This window comes from Sinohyriopsis cumingii, chromosome 18, assembly GCF_028554795.1.
Source record: "Sinohyriopsis cumingii isolate HCF-2022 chromosome 18, ASM2855479v2, whole genome shotgun sequence".
Classification (NCBI taxonomy): Eukaryota; Metazoa; Mollusca; class Bivalvia; order Unionida; family Unionidae; genus Sinohyriopsis; species Sinohyriopsis cumingii.
The window spans coordinates 103,087,088-103,111,842 of NC_142978.1; the positions used below are offsets into that span (position 1 = coordinate 103,087,088).

The 24,755-nt window shown below is 35.1% G+C and overlaps 1 protein-coding gene and 1 long non-coding RNA gene across 2 annotated transcripts in view; one reads left to right on the top strand and one right to left on the bottom strand.

Moving 5' to 3' along the window:
• Window positions 1–24,755, bottom strand: part of LOC149777618 (uncharacterized) — a 32,368-nt gene that overhangs the window by 7,376 nt on the left and 237 nt on the right. The window contains exons 2-9 of the mRNA XM_089942274.1: window positions 19,381–19,482; window positions 13,929–13,973; window positions 13,328–13,432; window positions 12,517–12,830; window positions 11,585–11,737; window positions 9,294–9,461; window positions 7,953–8,173; window positions 3,299–3,410 (exon numbers count right to left, since the gene is read on the bottom strand). Of these exons, the coding sequence (XP_089798400.1) occupies window positions 3,299–3,410; window positions 7,953–8,173; window positions 9,294–9,461; window positions 11,585–11,737; window positions 12,517–12,830; window positions 13,328–13,432; window positions 13,929–13,973; window positions 19,381–19,462 (1,200 nt within the window). The 5' untranslated portion in view covers window positions 19,463–19,482. The remainder of the gene's footprint in view (window positions 1–3,298; window positions 3,411–7,952; window positions 8,174–9,293; window positions 9,462–11,584; window positions 11,738–12,516; window positions 12,831–13,327; window positions 13,433–13,928; window positions 13,974–19,380; window positions 19,483–24,755) is intronic.
• Window positions 423–24,017, top strand: LOC149777619 (uncharacterized). Its single transcript, XR_016416196.1, has 3 exons — window positions 423–1,137; window positions 19,390–19,490; window positions 23,643–24,017. It is a non-coding gene; the product is annotated as an uncharacterized LOC149777619 (long non-coding RNA).

Consider the following 24,755-nt stretch of genomic DNA (forward strand, 5'->3'; position numbering starts at 1 on the left):
ACAAAACATAGACATTCGCCATTCACGTCAGGTGAACATCCTCTCCCCTTTATAAACCAGAAACGACATCAGAAGATCAAATATCTATATTTTCTCCAAAGATGGAAGAAAGATTGTTTGTTTGTGGGGTTAGTAGTAAGATAACAGCAGTTTTATATTTTTTTCTGAATGAGGTTAAAGCCTTATACCACATACGGCTTTGCTACGACTCTGTGGTCACAAACTTAAGTAACGGGAAATAATAAAACCCAGCAAGTTTAGCAAAACTCAACAAACAATTTAATTATTAAAGTAATAAATGAAACATGTGAGATGACCTAATAGTGCAAGAAGTGAATCCGAATTTGTCCTTTTAAAAGTCCTTGAAAAGGTTTCTAAACGAATGAAAAGTCCCATGTAATTTCAATACCGGAAATGTAGTGATCATCCAAGAACTGTGACGTTGTCAAGATGGCGTTGTATAGAAATGTTTCGATTAATTTATAACAGGCTCTTGACAAGTGTTTTTCCTCTAGAAAAATATCTAAATACAACATAAAGTACGTCTGCAGACTTGCATCAGGAACACAAAAAGTGTGAATGACTGCAGAAATCGGAATGAAACTGAATGCTTAACTTTCTACTTATATACACCGTAAACTGCGACTGTATTTCGCAATGAACCCCATATGACTTCATACACTATTGATATACGACGTACTAAGTCACAACGTACTATATTCACATGACCTTACGCAACGAACGGCGAAGCACAGAAGTCTTCTCGAAACGTCTATTTTAAGTCTTATTTTGACTCAAAATATTACTAATTGTCAACACGTACGCAAACAACTATTTATAGATCCTAGGTGATATGTGTTTTCAACAGGGTCAAATTACACACAAAATGAATAACAAAAGATATTCAATACAGTTTACAGCCATGACAAAAAATATGGAAATTAAATAAAATCATATACCAGAAATTACAAAAATATAGATATACGTGACAAAAGTCATGTGGTTTATAATACATCAACGTACATCTGTTATTATCATACTACTTCGTACACGGTCTAAAAGAACCATAAAGTCGACGACAAGTGCGGCGCGAATACATACATGATCAACATTAATGCAATGGGGATGGACGTTTGTGTAAGTATGTACTAAATCCTGTTTTTCACGTATCATTCAATTCTCAAATGCAAAATAGACTTAATCAAGGAATGTAGATGTCCTTATACAATTGTCAGCCAAGTAGATACTCACCAACGTGAATGCTACTCATTGTTTGGTATGGGAGAAATGGTATAAACCATTTGAGACACCTAAAAATTATTATTCGACGCATATTTTTTTCTTTCTTCTTCTTCTCATTTATTTGTTGATACTGCTGATCAGAATATTGCCAGTTCGACGCACACTGGCGGACAATATTATATTTTTTAATAAGTGAGGAAACGTCGAAGTTTGAGTTGGTTGAACCCATAATTCTTCGAGGCATACTTGGTTTGATAAACATTGGCATAAAGACGTGAACGCGGCGCAGAATACAATAAAAGGTGTGCAAAGTCATTATTTGATGTTCTGCTGAAAAAAAACCGCAGAACGATAGAGTAAGCCGAGTTGCCCGTAAGTATACCAAGCTACCAATACAGTGAATAGATCACCAATGACTTTTGAATATAGAATGAATCATCAGAATTAGAACGACGCTTTCAGTATTAGCATAGTAGCATCCCAATGGGCGAGATTTTATGAACCCAGAGTAGCAAAAACTATAGCTGAGATACACAAACAATCCAAAAACATTTGGAAGCATTGGATTTTGACGCAACTAACGGCAGTATGAGGTTTGGTACTGTCCTTAGTGATGACTCATTTCAGCTGACCGTGGTCAACATCGACTTAAGGCACATTTTGCGTAAGTTTCTTGATTTACTTGCTACTGATTACTTAGTCTGCTCGCATGTATATTTACAAGATACTCGTATAGCATTGCACATTGCTATAATTAAGAGAACAATTCGTATGTGAATTTAAAGAAGAAATCAAGGAAGAACTGATGGGGTAAGGCAACTCACAAACTGGTCAGTACAAAGATAATGCAGTGCCCGGTCACTTTGTTACCATGCGGAAATTGATCTGTCTCGTCTATTTGCGTATGCCTTTACTTCTTTATACACTTATGTTTTCGCTTATGTACTTGTATGTTTGGCTACACTGATGTCCAAAGATTGAGATCACACAATCATTAATGCAAGTCAAGTATGTACTCGGACTCCACTAATTGTGGACACTGGGGTTTCTGGACTTTGTTGGACGAGTATCATGATAATTTCGTTTGTGTTGATTATTGATCTAGGCTAAGTCTTCTACCCCATATGACTTGCCTCGTGTAGGGGCCACACGGTAACGTTCCCACATGGGTATATGCGCTTGATAAGAGGACAAAATCATGGGTGGTAGAAGTCTGGTGTTATACTACTAACACCACAATCAACAAACAATCTGTCTCTCTCTATCAGCGTGGAAAGGGGTGAGATGTATAAGTGATCAGTGAAGGTGATCTCTTTAGACCTATCGGCCACAAATAGACCTCAGAGAGAGAGAGAGAGAGAGAGAGAGAGAGAGAGAGAGAGAGAGAGATTGTGTATTAAGGAATTAGAAATGAAAGACACGGATACACCTAGGCCGACAAATCAGCCCTTCACCCGTTATTATGTTGATTTTCGGGTGAGGGGCTGATATTTATTAAAAGCTGCAATTATCTGCATACAAATTTGGATGCACACATCGGTGTACATGTTATACACTTACCGGCATTTCTCGTGGCTGTGCAGCTACCGTCGACTGAATCATTTGCATGCAGCAAATTGCACATTTTTATGAACAGGTGACATCATACCCACAGCATCATCCATCAGTATCAACACAGATTTGTGGGGTTGATTTATCGGACAAGTATACACCTTGCATGTACACAGTGGCAAAGGCATTTAATCATCTAAGTGTTGTCTATTTAGCGCCATTTCCTCCACATGACATAGCAATAAAAATTGCCGTTAAAACCAAAAATAACAGAACCTATCTCTAACAAAACCATTATTTCACGTTATATATATATATATATATATATATATATATATATATATATATATATATATATATATATATATATATATATATATATATATATATATATGACGTCATTCCTAAGCGACTGGTGTCTCCGAATTTGTGTCATAAAAAGAAAAGAATAAAAAAAAAAAAACCATTTCGTGTCCAACCATGAAAAAGAAAATTGACTACTAACCTTTCCTCTAAGCAGGCCGGTGACATTGGATCCCGACAGAGACCCACCAGTCGGGAGGAATTTGGGTCCCTGTATCCAGGACTGGCCAACTCCCTCTGCCTCGTTGATTGTTCTGGAATGTGTAGATATTTATTGACTGAACGATTATAATTCATTTTAAAGAATAAATGGTTCTTGAATAACTTTACGTAGTTTTCACAAATCTATGTATCTAAATCCATACATCATCTTGTCACATTGTCCACATTGCATGTATACATTTTCTACTCAAGAAGAAGTACTTACACACATTACCTACTCAAAAAGAAGTACTCTCTCTCTCTCTCTCTCTCTCTCTCTCTCTCTCTCTCTCTCTCTCCCACAATCATATGTGTGTGTGTGTGTGTGTGTGTTTGCATAACCATCCAATTTTTTCTGTCACAAATTATAAATTGTCACCTGTCCGTATTGTCGATTTCAAGTCTCATTTAACGCCAACTGTCTGATTTCTCAAAACTGGATTTATTGCAGCATAATAACCTATACACGTTCGCGATAACACTAAGCCACGTACACGGAAAGCACTGTTACAGGGTGTGGTATAAGAGAGATAACCAAGTAAGCTAGGTACATTATAAGCCCCAGCAGTTGTGACCCTGTAACAGCTCAGCATAGATTAATTGAGACCCGGAAACTAGCGAATAAAACAGTCGTGTAAAAGGCATGTGCACATTTCTCCCGTTTCATCAAACGATGATGTGTACCGCCATGCACGAATGTGTTTGCATTTTCTTGGTCTATAACCGCAGTTGGGTGATTAACAGAGTTCCAGATGGACAAGAAAGTAGTCATTGACCTTTAGGTTTATCATGAAATTTTAGTTTACAAAGAATTATTCATGCGCATTTTTAAAAAAATTGATAATATACCTTTCGACCTACTTGTTCCTAAACTCAATCTCTTGTTAGTTTCAACGCAATGGAAATTTATGTGCAACTGTCACTGCCCAGAACGTAACTGGCTAACCAAGGAATTGTGGGTAATTTCGCCATTTCTGAGGTAGTACAGTCCTAATGAATAAGCATTGCATGGTCACATTGACATATTTGATACCATCACTTATCTAAAATGTTTCCTCAGATGTTTTATCGTAAATTTTGTTGCGAGGTCGTGTGTTATGATCAATCGTGTACTTTGCAGATATTTTTGAGATTATCAGAGACGACTTATAATTAAAAGTGAGCGACTACAAGAGTCTATGGAACTGGTAATATATGATACCAAAATTGGCATTCGTTTGTTTGTTTTGGGGTCGGGGTGGGGTGCAGAAATAGGGACTTTATTACTTCAGTGTAAGTGAGTTTGGGAAAGATATGGTACCAGAGCAGTATGTATACATCTCCAAGAGAATCCCAATAACTTAGCTAACAAGACATATCCCAGACTCCTTTCACTTGTTTTCTCTTTTGTAGATCTATTCGATACATAATGTCTACATCATTGACCGTCGGGTGGAGGGAGAGAGGTATGATCAAAAGTTCAGTTAGTTGAGATGAAACTAACTAGAGCACGATGTTAAGGTGGAACGTACCATTCTGCAGTAACTCTGTCAGTGGTCAAAGATTCATGACTATGATGATACAACGCTGTTTATTCAGCGCTTCATTTGTAAACTCAACATAGGAAGAAAAATATTAGTTTATCGGCTTGCAGTTTTGTGAAGACTTAGCTTATCTTCTACCTCCAACCACCATCAACGGCACTGTCATGCACGTTTTAAAGTTTAATATAAGCATTTGATCAATTAAATTTTTTAAAGATTACTTGACTTTGACGACGACTTTAAAGTTTATTAAAACAAAACTTTGATCGTAATTTGCACATAATAATACAAACCTCATGTCAATTTTACAAGAAATGCCGATAAGTTGGCACAGATTGTGAAAGAAATTTCAATATGGTTTATTTAATAGCCTCACTACCACTTAACTCTCAGTTTACTATTTGCATATATATATGTGTGTGTGTGTGTGTGTGTGTGTGTGTGTGTGATTAAGGTTTGCTTTGCAATAAAAAGTGTATGTTATTGTTATTTCAAACAGCTTTCCTCGAAGTGTAAGCTTCAAAATTGATTTTGCTCTCTACTTCGGTAATGGCAAAACAAGAATTGAAGTACAACCGCTGCATTGTTTTGGCTGTAAATGAGTTACAGACGCGCTAGTGTGTCGGATGGTTAAGGCTATTAAAGTCAATGGATTAGTGTGAAGCGAGTCACTCGTGCCTGCATACAGGGGAAAATGGGGTATACTCTTGATACGATACCGGAGGGCTCAATATAACTTTGGTGCCGGAAAGGAGTTTGTCCGCCGATGAGGGTAACCGAGGAGACCGGTGGTTAAGCGGTGGTTAAGCGGCCATAGATACAAAACTCAATATATAATCCTGTTCTACCCATTTAGGTGCCTAAGTTAATGATCACTTTTGAATCCTAGTTAGGTGACACTTCTTAGCCCTTTCACAGTATATCTTGCTATGTAGGACTTAGAAGTGACACTTTGTTTTTCTAAATATGTGTGTCTTGTATGTGTTTCCCTGTCCATCCATACCTGTTTGGTGTTTATATGTTTCAGATAAATACTAATATAAATAGTATATCAATTTTGCAAGGTTGCTTCTTGTTTTGCTCATCATATTGTTTTAGTTCCTTTATCCCATAAGCTTTGGGAATATTACGTACTCCATTCCCTTGGCTTGGGCTAGCCTTGGGCCTGGTTTCCGTTTTCCCTTGGCTTGGAGCTTTGGTCTGTACTCCCCATCCCTTGGAACATTTTGTGCCACGGGTGGGTTTCCTTCCCTTTTCCCATTGGTTATTAAGAACGCATAGTGACTTTGCCAGAATAATTTTGTTTTGTGATTGTAGTTTATGTGTATTTTTTGTTGTTTTTGTTTGTGTTATTGTGAGGACTGGCGCTATCTTGGTCAAATCATGTATTGGTCTGGATGCCCTATTTATTCCTAAAACATTTTTTGGAATATATAAGGATTTAAGCCGAAAAAGGAAATCAATAATATGTTTATTTGTTGTGGTCTGTATCGTGCATCCTTTTATTTTATTGTATCGTTCAGGTGTTATTTTGAACTGTATTATGAAAGAGGTATGTTTTTTGTTTTGTTTCCTGAGAGTTTTGATTTAATTTTGAAAAATTTGTTGAAGAGTTTAAGTTTGGGATTTGTAGGGTGATTTACTACAGCTGTGGGAGTCTCAGTCTTACGATTCTCTTGAGATGGGTCATCTAAGGATTGCCTTTTCGTGTTTGAGCTCCCCTCTTCTGTTTTCCATGTATAAATTATTGAGTGTTTGGGCAGGTAAAGTCAGATAAGTAGGATGCGGTCATGGTGGTACGCGTTGGCTGTATAGCATTACTCTTGAGTGAGCGCTTATGACTTTATGCTATACATTATTGGGGTTTTCGTCTGCATTCCTTTTCAGGTAGCTAATAATGTAGCTTTATACAGACCTAATTGCCCCTTGTATAGCTGGGAGGAAGTGAGGAAGTTTAACGATAATCAGTTTAAACTGCATATATAAGGTAACCATTGTCTGTTCTTAAGAAAAATTATTAACTTACATATAACACACTGTCTATTGTACAAAGAATGGTATAAGGGAGATAACCCATTATAGTTTGTTTTATGCAGTTGCGTTGTCAGTGAATAAACAATATGTATAATTCATGCACACACCTAGCCGATAGTTGTACTCATTACGAGTTCCAATACTTGTATAAAGATTGCTTGCTGTTTGTTTACTATATCAGCCACGTGTCATACAAGGTTGATGATGAGTTGGAGCTTTGAGCTGCGCAATGTTGCGTTGCAGTCTGGTCTTAAGGGGAAATAATTCCACATCCGATAATTGCCGTTTTCAAAACATCTCCTGGGTACAGCGGAATTAAGCTAATGGGTTTTCTTGAACCGGTGTTATATTATCGTACTATTTACTGTATTGTTCTTATTTCATAATCGATACTAGCAGTATGCCAATGTTATATTATCGTACTATTTACACTATTGTTCTCATTTCATAATCGATACTAGCAGTATGCCAATGTTATATTATCGTACTATTTACACTATTGTTCTCATTTCATAATCGATACTAGCAGTATGCCAATGTTATATTATCGTACTATTTACACTATTGTTCTCATTTCATAATCGATACTAGCAGTATGCCAATGTTATATTATCGTACTATTTACACTATTGTTCTCATTTCTTAATCGATACTAGCAGTATGTCTGTGTTATAGTAATATTTACTCTATTGTTCTTATTTCATATTTGATATCAGCAGTATGCCGGTGTGTAATATCGTACTATTTACTTTATTGGTTTTATTTCATAATCGATACTAGCATTATGCCGGTGTTAGCAGTATGCCGGTACTAATCGATGCTGTTAACACTGTGTTTAACCTAAAATATTAATATTATTATTCGAACCGATGAAAATAAACCCTATAGAATAAAAATTCCATTTATCATTCGTAATGTTACAGCATAGTCAAAGTACGAGAAAATACAAATATTCTACATCTTGATTCTCCATGCTTTTGGTGTTTTGAACTTTATGCCGGTAATCCAGAGGTATAGTAAAATTTCGTATTAACCTACCTGAGCCAAACATAGTCCCTCTTCGCTGACCAATCATCTGGAACCTTGCCTGAATTGATGTATTCCTGCGCCTCGGTCTCATTCACAGAGTTGAATGGGTACCATGAAATCTCAGTAGCTAGGTTACTGGACACAGTCTCTCCGAACTTGGTGGCATTGTATAAGAGAGAGTCCAAAGAAACAATCTGGTTCTCGACTTTCACCACTTTAATGGGAACCACCTGTAATTAAATAATGACATGTGTCTCATGCATGTCTCAGCTAGAGTTGCAGTTGTTGTCGTGCTAACCTTGTCACCAGATATAACTGAGGTAGCTGTTGCCAGACATAAGTTAGGAAGCTGTCATTGTTATTTATGAACGAACCTTAGCAAAACAAATTTATTTCAACTACCAGTCGTGTAAGTTCTTTTGTGCATTCTATTATTTTACAAGATCAACAATAACAACAACAATATCTGGTGTATATTTATAATTCCCTATTATTAATCCTATATACCTTGATTTCTTTCATAAGAATCCGGAATGACTCTGTACATAGATGAGAATAATTTACTAGGTCGTCATGCGAGTGTGTCTGCTACGCACGAGTGCATATAACACCAATTCAGTCGCATCCTTTTTTGGTGATGCGTGCTTAATTGTGATGGAGCATGAGCTGGTGTGTGCAGGCAATGCGATGGGTGCCGTTTACCCGCAGACCTGGGTTTGAATCTCCGTAGAGTACGAATTGAAAATTCTCTAACTTGTATGACAGTATTATTTGTATTAAATATTAATTCTGCCTACTATCATCAAGCGTTTTTCTAGAGAATCCAGGGACAGCACTTTCTGTTCTGTCTTTCTGTCTAGTGTGTATATATATATATATATATATATATATATATATATATATATATATATATATATATATATATATATATATATATGCACACAGAGAATCCCGACCACACTACCACCATCATTTTCGTCGAATGGGGTAAATTGTGGTCATATACACGGGAAAAGTTGAAAGGTTGTTAATGTTATGAGGGATTATTTATTATCGCTCGTTGTTATTTTGGGGAAATTTTCGATTCTATTCATATTTTCATGTTCAATTACTGTCCATGACGTTAAATGTTTCAATACTGATTATTTAAGTATTAAATTCGCGAAAATGTTATTTTTCCTATATTTTAAGTTATATAACATTTCTTGATAGGTGCGGCCGATTGCTGACGCAGATACTCTTTACGGCTATATGTTAAAGAAAGACTTAAATGATGACGGTTCGTAGTTCATAAATTTTATCAAAACCCTCTGTTATCTGTTATGAATACGCAAACAATAGTCACTTTACCTTTATTGTGATGTCATACATGACTCCAAACAGTCCGAGGCCGCATGTCAAAGATTTGAAGAGTTCGGGATGATGTTCCCTGACAAACCTCCTCAGTCGTCCCATTGAGTCGATTAGTCTTACCTCTATCATATTGTCCCCGAACCCGGTGCCGTTCCATGAAGAACCCTGCCAATAGCGACGATATTTATTTCTTGATCTCCATCTACATAACTGTTTTAACGACGTATAACAAGAAAGGCATGATTGTTGGCTGGTATATAATAATCTTTGTAATGGAATGGTCCAGATTCATTATTTTCTACTACGTTAGAGCCAGTCAGCCAAGGGCTATGATGGTAATCAAACCCACTGCCATGCGTGGACGTGCTATTTTCTACTGATGTAATCTGCGTCATAATTTTTCTATCTCGAGTCCCAAATAACATGCAAAAGTTAGCTCTACCCCATATTTAATGTCAAACTATCGATTCTTTACGCAAAAGAAGATTAAACGTTTTACTTTTTATTATGTACTGTTTTTGTAAGGTCATGTATAAATGTCAAAGGGAGATAACTCGGGTTTCACACAACGTTTAACGGCATTGTTTATTTATTTTGATCCCAAAAATGAGAACGAGTGAGTAATGAATTCATAGATTAGTAAATAAGGAATTATTGCTCTGCTGTAATATTTTATATCAAATAATTTGGATTCATATACCTGCCGTTTATGCCGCAGCGGGCACACGACCTTGACCTTGAGGATGGACTCATAACGGTACATGCTACCATAGCAGACAGATAATTAACACTTATTAAGTTTGGCAAGGTATTTACAACAACAAAAAAGAAACAAATTTTGAAAGGCATACAAAAGGCATTCTGTACCCAACCCACCTAGTTTTGCGTTGTCTGTGTATGAGTCTCTCTCTCTCTCTCTCTCTCTCTCTGTGTGTGTGTGTGTGTGTGTGTGTGTGATATTTGGGGTTTTATCGTACCTTTAATAATTTTTCAGTCATATCGCTACGATGTCTGCAGTGTGGCAGTTTTTAGTGATGTCTAGCACTGGGGCATCATGCCGCATACATGTAGCACGATGTCCCACCCAGTCTCATTATCCTGACACCATGCCGACCAGTCCTAACACTAACCTATTAATGCTGAGCGCAAAGGGAGGCAGCCAGCTGTTATTACCATTTGTATAAGTTTTTTATATAACCCGGCCGCGGATCGAACCCACAACCTCCCGCATCCGGTGTGTATTCTGTCATACCTTAATTTAGTGTTTGATTGTCGACCTTGTGTTAACTCTTTTCTAATTACGCAGTCGTTTAGAGTTGCCATGAGAGAAATCAAGGGTTATAAAGATCATTGCTGTATGTTACAAATAAACGCCATACAGTGCTGATAGTGGTATAGCCGGATCTTACAGGGGATGCGTGAGAATATGAAATTATATATCGATAAACTAGTTTATTTAAGGGTTAGAGTTATAATTCGTGCCTAAGTGGAACTCGAACCATGCCAAGCCAGGTACGGCACTCATCCCTTGTTAAAATTTGGTACAATTAATTGGAATCCTTTCAGTTTGCTATACTTTAACCAAAAAAAAGAAAAAAGAATAACCAGGTACCTTTAAGACGTTACAACCATAATGGAGATGCCAAATGCAAGAACCGAACCAACAGGTCCTGACTATAATGTTTTAGGCATGCAAACACTTGGAGATCCCAAATGTAAGAACCAACAGGTTCGAAGTCTTTAATGTATGTAGCAGCAAAGCTCGGAGATTATCTCCCAAAATCCTTTGCTCAGCTAAAGATTTCAAGACCTATAAATCACTCTTAAAGATATGGTGTGGGAGTGATTCATGCATAATATGTTGATGTTAAAGTGTTTAGGTTTGAAATTTTTGTAGAGCATGCAATTATTTTCAACATACCTAATGTCGCCTGGGTGTAGTTTTACTTGGATTCTCTTGCCATATTTTAGAAGTATGTCAGCAATGTTAGCTCATTTGCATGGGTAGTGTTCCCCATTTTAGTTTCCCTAGTACTTAATGTTGTATTTATTTGCCTTCAGTTACGAAGTTATGCTTGTAGCTTCAGTTTCTTTCAGTTCTTGAGTTATGTACTTATATATATGCCATAACAGCTGGAAAACGCTCAGTACGTGCTAGTGAAGACAAATTAAACAAAATTTCATGGCATTTTGACCTGAACAAGATCTTTATCTTGAAACATAAAGAATGTACACAATTAGTGTCACGCACAGACTTTATACACACACACACACACACACACACTTACATGTGAGGACACTGACACCATGCCTCCTATAGTGTCGTTGTTTTGCAGTGGTTCCGCCATTACAGAAACCCCGTTTTTGACCAGGAACTTGTTCAGCTCGTGCAGGAAAACACCAGTCATGACTTTCACCGAATAATAGTCTCGTTCAGAACTCTTCAAAATAAAAATAAAATAAAATAATATAAAAAGCAAATGGAAACTAATTTTGTGAATAATCATTTCATTTTGACCTTGACTCAACCATACGCTGGCAATATGTTAGAATTGTGAGAGAAGCAATTCTTATTGTTCCGTTAGAATTAATTTAGAAAGCAAAGTTCTCTTAAGGCAACCGCAGATGAAGATTCGTGATAAATGAAGTCAGTAATGTTCCTGACAAGTATTGAGATAGACAATCAACTTCTGTATATCACACAAAAACTGCTGACGTTAATCTCTTTAATCTGCAATTTTATTCAACTTTAGTAGAATAAAAGGTTTCGCGTCAGCGGAACACGTCTTGTATTCCCGCGTTTTTGGAAGAAATCCCGAGATACTAAAGTGTCATGAGTAGCACTGGCTGACTGAGCTAATATCATCAGAAAATCTTAACATCTTACAATGTAATGGACACCGTGCATTGTTCGCTCGTTCCAAATTTTGGCTTGGGCCAGAGAGATGATTTTTAAACCCCAAAAGGATGTCCGGGCCCGTGTTTTCCAGCAAATGTATGAACCCAAAAATCCATATATATTTGTTATTTTTATATTGACCAAGAAATAAATAAAAATATTACAAATGTATGCACAAATCATGAACAAAAAGGAGCTTTCTTTCACAAGATTGTGCTCAATTAGTACTTGCAGTCCAATATTGGAAGACATTCAACAACATGGACTCTAATATATCCAACTAGCTGGTAACAGTATGCATTTGTACGAATTGATACTAACAGGTTTAATAAGCTCCAGTCGGGGTCCATCAAATCTTGTTAAATCCTTGACATCCATCATGATATTTCCTTCATCTGGGTACAGAGGTGACCTGCTGTAACCATTGCCTGTCGCCCGCACGCGCATGTGCATCATTGCGGATACTCTGATAATCCTCTGTACTTGTTGTATGGTTGTAGGACGAACGTAAAACAGGTTGTCGATTAGGATAGTCTTGTCCCAGTTTACAAAATGGCGGATTTCAACCTCAGGTCCATTTCGACCAATCAGGTACTTTAACATCAAGTGTAGTACTCGCATTCTATTGTAGACCACTAAAAATTAAAGATTTTATTTAAACAAAAATTGACAGGATTACAATGATTTGCATCATCTGAATAAGAGGTTTGTTCCCGAGACAAAAAGGGCATAACGGATGAGACTACTGAAATAGTCTTCATTGATATTACTTATTGTATCTTAACAATACCTACATGAATGTATGTGTATTATACATGAAAGAATATGTTTACTATAAATTGTCGTTCATTTGGTGATAAACAGTACAAGGAGCGAACGTGAAAAAGAAAATACTTCTTCGATTTGTATATGTAGATTTATTTTTGTCGACCGTCCAGTTCAAACGGAAAACGTCAGGAATTAGTTCTCTTACAAAACAAATTTGATGAGAGGAGCTTTGCATATATCACAACCTAGTGGAGGAGAACAGAGAGAGAGAGAGAGAGAGAGAGGGGTTAGTACAAAATAAATATTATTTGGTAAATGACTTATTCGAACTCGTGTTAAACTTAAGGAGAAAGTCTTTACTTACAATCACTCCTGGTATACTCGCTGTGCATATCTCGTTTTGAGCGAGATAGCGGTCCAATGATTTCATACAAAACTGACGGCACGTGCTTTTTGGTATGCGATACTTCTGTTTCAGGAAGAAAGAAAGCATTACATTGTTTTTTGGTATGTTAATTTTTTTGGTATAATATTGTCTCGAGGGCTTGTATAGTAACTCTTAAAATTATGAAGCTTACGGAATCAATTCTAGATTAATATTTTGCTATATTAAGAAACAATCAGTTCGTAAATACATAAGAAAACACATCACATACCCGAAAGTTTCATAAACGTTAAAAAAAATAAACATTGCAAAACTTCTTTGTCAACGGTTTTAGCATCCCATAATTATTGCATCGACATAAATCTCATAGAAAGAAAAATAAACTTACAAGTTGAAACCATTAAGCCAACTTTGAGGCCATACAAAACTAAGACGAGCTGATCTAAGTATTGCCTCTGGTTAATATTTAAGTAGGAAAAAACATGTAGTCGATGAAAAATTGAATCGAGATGGCAAATGTGTTGCTACTTAAACAAAGACACCGGCGATTTGGAATTTCAATAGTAACGAAACGTTTTACCTGAGAATATTTTATCCTCATCTGTAACATCAACAATAGTTTCATCTGAAATAAACAAATATGTCTGTCCTTACAAAATTACCGGACAAGAAAGAAAATAATAAACAAATTACTAGCGCTACATACGATGACTCGATTGAAGTTTCTGGGGACTAATGTTTGATTCTGAATGCGGCCGTGTTCCTTGTCCAGTTGTAGGGGCATCCATGTTAAATGGTTTTCTAGGAGCAATCTGATTTCAGTTACTATCATTACCTTGTCCACACCAATTACATTTTGAGTAGTAGAGAATATCTTGTTCAAATGTGGAATGTCGTAAAATCTTGCGAGAAATTAATTTTAATGGTGCTATGATAAAGCAATGTGAATATTAACTGCACAATCGCGTTGAAGAAGATTAATCAGTCAGTATTATTAGATATAAGGACAGTGTTGGATCATGGTTATATAGGTCATTTCTTTTTCTGATAAATATTTAAATACTTTGAGAATTTCCGAGAAACGTCACTGACGGTAGATTTTATGGCGGCAAGAGTGAAGAGATATGTAAGTTTTCAGTGATGTTGAACCATATTTGGAGAAAGTCTCAAGGAGAAAACTTGGACAATTTAGTCGTGTGGATGATCATCTAAACGTAACGATTACATGTATGAAACGACACATGCAAGAACGTAAACAGGTTGAATATTCTAATGTTTACAATAGAACAGAGTTTATAAATACATTGAACAGAAGTAAAATGGATAATGTTCTTGAACATATTTGGGACAGTTATGCTTATAATTTGAACAGGAAATTAGCATAAGTACGCAAAAATGGTTTACATTATTTATTCTTTGCTATTGCACATAAAAATATTAACCCATTAAAGGAAGCTCATTTTTTGTTGTTGAGTTTAATTATAATGGTGTGCGCACAATTGTGCATAGATTTACCTGAATCGTTAAGCTCATGCATAGTTCTACCTAAATGGTTAAAAGTACAAAAAGTGTCTTGGATATCAAGGTGGTATATAGAAACGATGTATGTTTCCTTTATTAAGTGGAATCTGTGTTAAAACACGAAGGAACCGTTAGGCTAGATTATCAAAATACAATTTTTATTGTTACAGTTATTCATTTGATTGGTTCCCTGTAAATATAAGGGGACATGAGAAAAATGAAAATGATTTTGACTTATTTGTAAATGTCTTTGATATAGTTGAACCACTTTTACAGAAAATACTTTAGAGTTTTTGAAGAAGAAAGACTAGTTTAAGATGGTGGTGATAATGACTTCAAATATGGAAAGTCCATTACTTTGGAATAAAATGGTGTTCAAGATTGTATCATGTTAGATGCACAAACATGACGGAAACAAACATTTGTGTAGAATCGCTTTGATATTTTCATATATAGTAGAAAAATGTAGATAACTAGATGATTTAACCTAGCCAAATTTGCAAAATTAAAAGTAAAATATTAGCATTAATTAAAACTTAATCTTATTTATTGCAATTTTGAAAGTGCCCCGGTGCTAGGGATAACGTATGCCGTTTACCTACGGTGCAATAGTACCACAGATACAAGCCTTTTTAAAATAAAGTGACACTGTTTCTTCAGAAAATATCTTTACTAAATTGAGGTATGCCGGATGTAGATTACCAGTGGTGATGAAATAACCTATACGATGAAAACTGACCAACACATTTCATCATATTATGTTTGCCGGTTAAACTAATCCAATAGAGATGTAACAACCAGGTTACTTGGATTATAGTGTATTCACATATTGCACTATGCTAGTTGGGAAACTTGAAAACTAGTGTACGATAATGTAAGATCTAAAAAGCAAATTATGCGATTCTTACTGATGAATATATATTACAGCTGTGAGAAAAGAGACAAATTTCGATATCAGGATCACTTATTGGGTACATTTTTGAGGTTTAAGAGTTAGAAATGAATTTGTGAAACCTATTAAATGGCATTATTCATGTATGACTAGTCTGATGTTTAACTGTCTGGTAAGAAATGATCCAGTTGAAGAGACCAGCATAACGTTAAACGACAATAAACAATGCATATCTTTGAACAAGGACTTTGTTGCTGATAGCATTATGAAAAGAGAAAAATACACGTTAGTTAAAAAGTAATATTCTATTTAGTACGATTGAATAAATAACTGCATCAAACTTAATATGACTGAAGCATTTACAGAGACACTCAAATGTTTTATAGACATAACATCAAACTATTTTTGGAAAGACATTAGACGATACGAATACATGATTGCTTAGGAAACAGCTTTACCATCTAAAACAGGCTGTATTCCAATTACTCGAATCGAGCATACCAAATGATGAGTATCAATAGGTTTAAGATATCATTTACCACGTTAATCTTCAGACGCTTGGAGACAGTAATTATTACAATAGTATAACTCTACTGATGTGAAATGACGCTCTTAATGATACTTAATAAATTTGCCAAATTAAATTAAATAAATTATAAATATTGTTCTAAAATAGATACCAATTAAAGCAAACATTTATGGTTTACGAAAGGTCAAGGTAATTTTGTGTGTGCCCAGATGCCATCTATTTTCATGTATCATTCTTAAGTTAATGCATGCCTGTAAAACAAATTATATAGACAACTAGTGAACAATCTAAAGTGAAATAAAAATATTAACTCAGTTGGCATGATTACCGTACTAATTGTTACATTTTAGAAGGTATTCATTACACGAACTGAATCTTTACATACAGTAAGGCTTAACCCTGAGCAACGGATATTCATAGTTCTTTTGTTTGAGCAACAGCCATGATGAAATTGCTGCATTGTAGTGAATAAACGTTGGTGACCAATAGCTAGCGATGATTTCAAGAAAGACGTTTTCAAATTGTTGTATAACTCTTTATTATGTAAACAAAAGTGGAACTCTCTACAAGAAAACAAGGTTACAAGATATGTACTGATGCACATAGAGTTATCAAATGACATAAATATCTATAATTTGTGATGAAAACAATTTTTGACACACATTAGTATTTTATTGGCTGAAAAACAATATGATAAAATTAACAAAACCAGTCTACGGTGAATTTACAATGTTACTTTGTTAGAGTTAGTAACTGGTTGATGTATGGATTATGTTACAAATTGAAAGTACAAGTACGGTGATAGAATGAAATAACTAATTACTGATACAGATCAACTGTGGATATATGATGAGACTACTAATTACTGACACAGATCAACTGTGGATCTATGATGAGACTACTAATTACTGACACAGATCAACTGTGGATCTATGATGAGACTACTAATTACTGACACAGATCAACTGTGGTTCTATGATGAGACTACTAATTGCTGACACAGATCAACTGCGGATCTATGTTGAGACTACTAATTACTGTGGATCTATGTCGAGACTACAAACTACTGAGACAGAGCAACTGTGGAACAATGTTGAAATCATTAATTACTGAGACAGATCAATTGCACGTCTAATTTGAGACTCCTAATTACTGATAGAGATCAACTGTTCATCTATGTTGAGACAGATAACAACAAGCTTTATGACCTTAAGAACACCTAAGTGTTCAAAGAAAATGCGTAGCTATGGTACAGGTTTCTTCTACTGATAAGACAAATCTAATAACAACAAACTTTTGCTGCTTTCATTCGGTTTCAGAATATATACAAATACTCCTTTCATTTCGTCTGTAATAACCAAAGTTTCCATTGATGTCTGTCCTTGTTGCAAAACATTGGTAGGTTTTTGTCAATATTTATCATGTGTTAAGAAAATTAAACGATTGTATATGTTCACCATTTGCCCTCATATTACCGATTACTCTATTCATTTGTAATTTATGCTTTGTGGTTTTGTGGGTTTACGCCATATTTTAGTATAGGATTGGCTATACCTGATAGCAAGTATATCTCATAGAGAAAGAACCCGTTATAATGCTGGGATAAGCCACCCACCGAATGGAAGCGACTAGAAAGCTTTCGCACATATTCACGTTATTTTTTCGTTTTTGAAGCAATACCCTCGGGTTCGCCTGATCCTAACATATAGGTGTAATGTAAAAGATCAAAGAATCAGAGTGTAAATTTTTCTATATGTTTAGATATGTTTATTTATGTGAATATAAATCGTACTATTTAAATTTCAATATGGTCTATTACTGTCATTACATCTGTAATTATCTATCAGCCAGTCAGTCATCTATCAATCAACCAGTCAGTCAGCTATCAATCAGCCAGTCAGGCAACTAGCAATCAATCAAACTGTCTAATGCCTCATTTAATCAGTGACCTGCCTGCGTTACATTTTATTTACGTGGATGAACTCGCTTAAAACCGCATCATACTTAGAAACGGCTCTTCTTCATGAAAAATGGTGAAATCATTAAAACTGTGGTAGAACACGTCTTTGCAAACCATACACTCGTCAGTCATAATCAGTGAGGAGAACGAATTTCTAAGCTGGTTTATGGTAGGTTTACAGTGCCATTAACATACATGTTTGAATGCATATTTTAAGTTGCAAACTGACTATATGTGACGGAAATTGATCACAATGAAGAAATTGTCTTTGGTCGCGTCGAAAGAATAGCGAAAGAGTTGCAACTCGCGTCTCCTGCTGCGTGATGTGCTTGTAGGACGAAAGCACATTTGGGAACGAAGTAGATCCAGATCTGCCGTTCACCCGATGCGTTTGTGCATTGCATGCCCAGCTACAAACGTCACAGACCCATGTTTGTCGTCGCATAATACACATGTTATGCTAAGAACAGCGCTAACCAAGATATGCCGTCACATTATGCTTATACCCAGCACTTCGCTAGCAATGAACATGATGAACCCAGATATGCCCTTTTATAGTGCGCATGCTCATATATGAACTGCATAAACCACTATTTGCCTCAAGGTGGTAAGCATGCCCATTGCGTACGCATATTCAAACAGAATTTCCACATGCAAGGGCTTTTCGTCGTTATGCAGATTTTTCTCCATTCCTGCAACTATACTGACAGATCATTCATAGGTGGAGACTTTGTAATGAACAAAACTACAGTTAAAGAGCTGTATTCTATTCCCTATGTTTTGGAAAGTTGAATTCTTGCGACCTCTACAATATATATATATATATATATATATATATATATATATATATATATATATATATATATATATATATATATATATATATATATATATATATATTCGCAACTATTCAGGCTGTGCATTTGCACGACAACCAACACAGTGAATAAAAAAGAATAATACATTCTGACGTGTTTCTTATTTTTAAATAAATTTACAATTCATGAGTATGCGTTTTTTAATTTATTGTTTAATCAGCACTTATCTTTGCTATAAGGCGTGTCAGCAACAAATGCAGAATTGAAGAAATTTTATGTGCTATTATTCATGCTATTTTATCTATTTCGTACCTATGTTAGTCGGGAACACAGATGAAACCAAATACTGGCTCCACATGAGAATAACAATACTGGCAAAAGTCGAGTGGACCATTCCTGTTTGCAAGTCTGCTTCTGAAAAGGTAGAAATATCAACATTACACTGATGGCCGCCTTATGTTTGTTATCGCATTCCATTTCAAAACGATGTGAAATAACTGGCTTTAAAAGTTAAATACAATTTCTGTCAACTACACGAGATTCTAGAAACCTAACTGTAATTTTAAGGGCCGTATCCAGGGTGTGTACTGAGTATACGATTTTTTAATTTTTTTAGAAATATTAACTCCTTGTTATTTGCGACTGTCAAATATGTACCAATTGCTCAGCATAACTCATTAAATTGGACAATATTTGAACTATATAGTTAGTTAAACAATTTGTTTGTATGCTGCACAATCTTTTAGAATTCTAATTGTACTATAATGGTTACATCCATGGTTTAAACATATGCATAAGATTCTGACTTTGAAATAGTTGGAATAATTTCAGTCACAACTGTTTGATACATAATTCCTTGTTTTATGCATTTCTTGATCTACTATTAAATCAAGTCATCTTTGCTGTCATTTATAAACTAAACCTTTTAAGAACCTTCATAATATTCACAGCATCTCATTATACAAGCCATGCTCTCTCTCTCTCTCTCTCTCTCTCTCTCTCTCTCTCTCTCTCTGTGACTGACAGCCGTTCAAAATTTGCCAGGTGTTTAGTTAAAATGATCTTCATCGGCAACCAGCTCATCTAAAAGTTAGTTTCCTTTGGTGTCCTAATAAAGTGATTATGCTGTCTATCTGCCAATTTATCAATCAGAAACTGTCAGACAAATTTGAATTGTCTGCAAATCATATAGCTTAGTAGAAATAACTCCAACAAATTTGTGTTATAAACGCAGATAATTTTGTTAAGTTGTTTTTACGATTTGGTAAACTACAAATCCTATTGTGAAAACATCGAAGTTCAAGTGAAAATGTTCGAAGCGCTTTTTCTGTAAAGCATGAATGTAATATTCACATAAATATATAAAATTGTTTAATCATTCTTAAATAAAGTTACCAACTGAAGTTTTGATTGTTGCTGTGTCAAATTTAGTCTTGCGTAAATAAGTCCATTAACAATTTGCAGGATCAATTTCTGAATGAAGGTATTAACTTCTTTCTGGTAAGCACCGAACTCAGATAAAAGCTGATCATCATACTTATGGAGTTATTCGTTGAAACGGCAGACATGAAGTTTATGACGCATCAGTTCTCTGTCCGATGGTAATTACTTTATGATGCAGATTATAGAAGAGTTTCTTAAAACATCATTTGAAACCTTTATGAATTAGCTTGACATTTTGTTTCAAAATGTCTTCGTTAACACAAAAATTATTTATAAAAAAGCCCACTAAAGAGAAAATTATTTCTTTAAAACTACTGACTGAAGTGTCCTCACCAGTTTTACTGCTGTGATACAGTCATCCTCAAGCACTTATCCGGACACATACTTTTATGTCGTCCTCATTTGTATTTGGACAGGCTGTCATGCCATAGTACGAAAGCAGTAGGGATATCGAATATGTTTGTGTTATATATGCATAGCCGGATTACCCATTAAACCCATTAGGTTTGCACGGAGGGCACCAGCCCAACAGAGGCACCAGAAGATAAATAAATCAAATTGACTGTTGATGATAAAATTCAATGAATTGTATATTACCATTTCAATCTGCGTGTACGAGTATTTTGATTAGGAGCGATGGCAATATTGGGACAGAAGTTTTGAGTAAAAGTATTAACATTGACATTTTCTCTAAATTGTATTAAAAGTAATTTTTCATTAAATTATTTTGAAAGTAATTTTGGATAAAACTGTACTGAGATTCATTTTTATTTATTATTTTACTAAAACTGTATACTATTTTAATAAAACTTGTGCTTTACGAGAAATTGCAAAACCCATTGCTTTATAAACACATTTTTCATGTATCCAAAAGTCAGCACATTTTAGACTTGATTGTAAGCTATGCTGAACAAATTCATTTTTACTGAGTATGCTGGAAAATTCATGTGTTTCGTAAAACAAATAATCTGATTCAGCGGATTGTCTGTCTGATGACGTACACAGACACGGACACGTATCGGTAAGGAGAACCAGAGCCTCGTTCTGATTCAAAATGAATGAATACGAAAGTACCGAGACGAATGTCCGTATTTAGTCGTGAAATTACGTCCAAAATTGCGTATAAATTGAGAATAAGCTTGCGCAAAATCAGTTCATTCATCGAGAATCCGAAGACTCTGTCTTTCCTTACAGGTAAGCATCGTCTGTGTTCTTGTACATCCTTAAGGTATAGGGACTTCTTAATGTTTGAGATTTTCACGGTAAAGTTCAATCTAGAGTAGATATTTATGCAACATTTTTGTGTATTCTTTCTATTTTGTATTGTAAAGTAATGGAATGTTTAATTGTTTAAAATAATTTATACTCATTCGACTTTATAGTATTTTTTATTGTAAAGACGATTTCAGTACCAACTTCATGTTTAGCAACATTTAATTTGGAAATTAAATATTCTTTAAGTCACAAAGAATAATGTTTTAGCAACCTATTCGAAATTAGTATTCTGTTTTAAATTTTGTAAAATGCATTCATTCAAAATGATTGTTGCATTAATCGCAACCATTGAAATTTATACTTTTGGGCTTTCATGCAGTTAATCTATATTAAACTACTTGTAATATATTCTAAAAGGCAAAATTTATACAAATATATGGAGTTGGCAAACTCAAAGGAAAGTTGTAATTTTAAATGTATTTGTTGGATTTTCAATATAAAATTTTGTAGATGTATCTCTAGAATGTAATATATATATATATATATATATATATATATATATATATATATATATATATATATATATATATATATATATATATATATATATATATATATATATATATATATAATTTAATTTAATTTCATTCATCAAGAATCAGAAGTCTCTGTCTTTAATTACAGTGACCCTGTTATCTCTCGCATCGGGGCCCCAAGTGGCCGAGTGGTCTAAAGCGCTCTCATTTACGGATCACTGTCATCTCACCTCTGTCTGCGTGGGTTCGAGTCTCGGATTCGGCTAATGTGGGTATGTGAGAAAGCTTGCCAGTAGCTTCTCGTGGGTCGGTGGTTCTTTCCGGGGTTTTCCCGGGTTCTTCCTCCACCATTAATACTGGCCGCCATGTATAGCCTATCGTGTGCTGAAAAATGGCGTTAAACCCTACAACAACAACAACAACCTCTCGCATCACCATTTTTCCCAAGATGTAGCCGTATCTTATCCGTCTCTCTAACCATAGGCAAATACATTTCTTAAGTTATGAGTATTTTATTTTATAGCAAGAACTGAGAAGATTATGATCAGAATAATTTCATAACAGCAACACTGGTATTCTCCCACCTTTTAGCTTTTAATATTGTTTTTTGTCTTCAGTATAATGTTTTGAAGGGCGCGGGTAACAATATATTGTCAGTGCTTATGACCATGAAAGGCTTTAATCAGGCACTGTATATAAGAGTATGTCTGTCTCTAATTTTCGAGCAGACATGTTAATGTAAATACTGTGAAAGAATAAGGTAAAGGCAAATTTCGTAATATTTGTAAGATTTTCCGTCTCTTGAGTCCATTTTAGCCGTAGGAACGAGTGTGCAGGCGCCACGGTCACCGTTAAGAATGTCGATGAAAACTACATGGATATCTTTCTGGCCTAATCAAGCTAACCGATTTTTGTGTAACAGACTGGTTGTGGCATGCAGCTGATTTCAAGATGTCTTAGTAAAATAACGTCAACCATATAGTAAGGGCAAAGTCTGTTACATGTGTGTTTGGAAATAAACGCACTAATCGTAAGTGCGTGAATCATGACCTAAATGAATTATTTTTAGTTTTTCTTGAATATGGGCTCTCAACAAATACAAATTTTATTTGAATGTGAATGCCCGTCTGGAGTCGTCTTGATTTAAGCCGCTCCGTTTTAGTGTACTAAAGCTGCGTATCCTCTAAGATTCCTTTTTATTTATTTTTTGTTTTTGCAACTCTAGTTACAGTTGTGGGCAATTGCGGTTAGTAATCCGTCACTGAAAATATGGCCAGGGTAAGAACAGTATTATGCTACTGGACTTCTTTCCAGCTTGTTTTTCATCCAGTCGGATATGTGCACATTGATTATTCCGTTTCTATATGTTTTTTTTTACAGTTTGAAGGCCGAAAATCTAATAAGGCTACCATTTGACTGTTAGAGACTGTGGAACACTAAAATTAGTTCTGCAGATGGAACTTGTTGTAGCCGAACGCAGATAGAAAAACCGCAGAGATATCCTAGTCGAAGCAAATTTAATGATAACGACATACTGGAGCATCTAGGCCCTTTAATGACGAAAGCACAAAACCTGCCAGAATATGGTAGTGGAAAAGTTAGCATACACGGTTCAAACAAAAATTACAACAGAATATGTAGGTTTGTGGCCTTCTGTATGGCAGAGAAACCGTAAGCCTATAGTATGTTTGTAGTCATTATTTTCTTGATAGAAACATAAATCATAAACGGTTAAATAAATTCTATTAAAAATCAGGTGCAGTTATTGCTTGCCTTAAGTAGGTTAATGCCATCTAGGTTGTCATTTATTTTATCATTGAATTTAAAACTAATAAAACGCGACATCTCAAGTTGAAACAACACTTTCATTAGACATACAGACGCTAATGAATTTTAAATTCAGAATTTACTTTTGTGTCCATTGTTTGTCTCCATTTCGTAATTGTCCTTGATCAAAACTCGGTGAGAGTCGCAAGCGCTTAGGCTAGTCAATAACTAATTTTGCACTGATCGGCTTTAAAAAATAAAGTTAAAAAACTCTTGATGGATCCTGTGCACATGAAAGAAATTATAGTAGTCATATGATCTGTAAATAACGTGGTTTCCGTTGGAATATTTTTAAAAGTAAGTGAACATCCTAATAATTCGTGAAGTTTTATTATTTGTCTAAATAGTGGGCACATATACTATCTGATTACAGGCGATTTTGAATAGATTGCTGACAGTGACGCATTTTTGAAGAATGACGACAGCAAATGAAATAGGGATATTTTAATGTAAGCTAGTCGTAAAATCTCATAAACTGTATAACAATTCTCATCCTTAATATTTTTTTCTTCATGTTCTTAAAGTTGTAAATGATTTGTTCAGTAACTCATTTTGGACGTACAGAAGCAGCTGTAATTTTAAGAAATAAATGTGAATTACTATATGTAATTTTCGATTTACCTTATTTCACGAAAAGTATCGCATGAAAGTAAAAACTCAAGTACA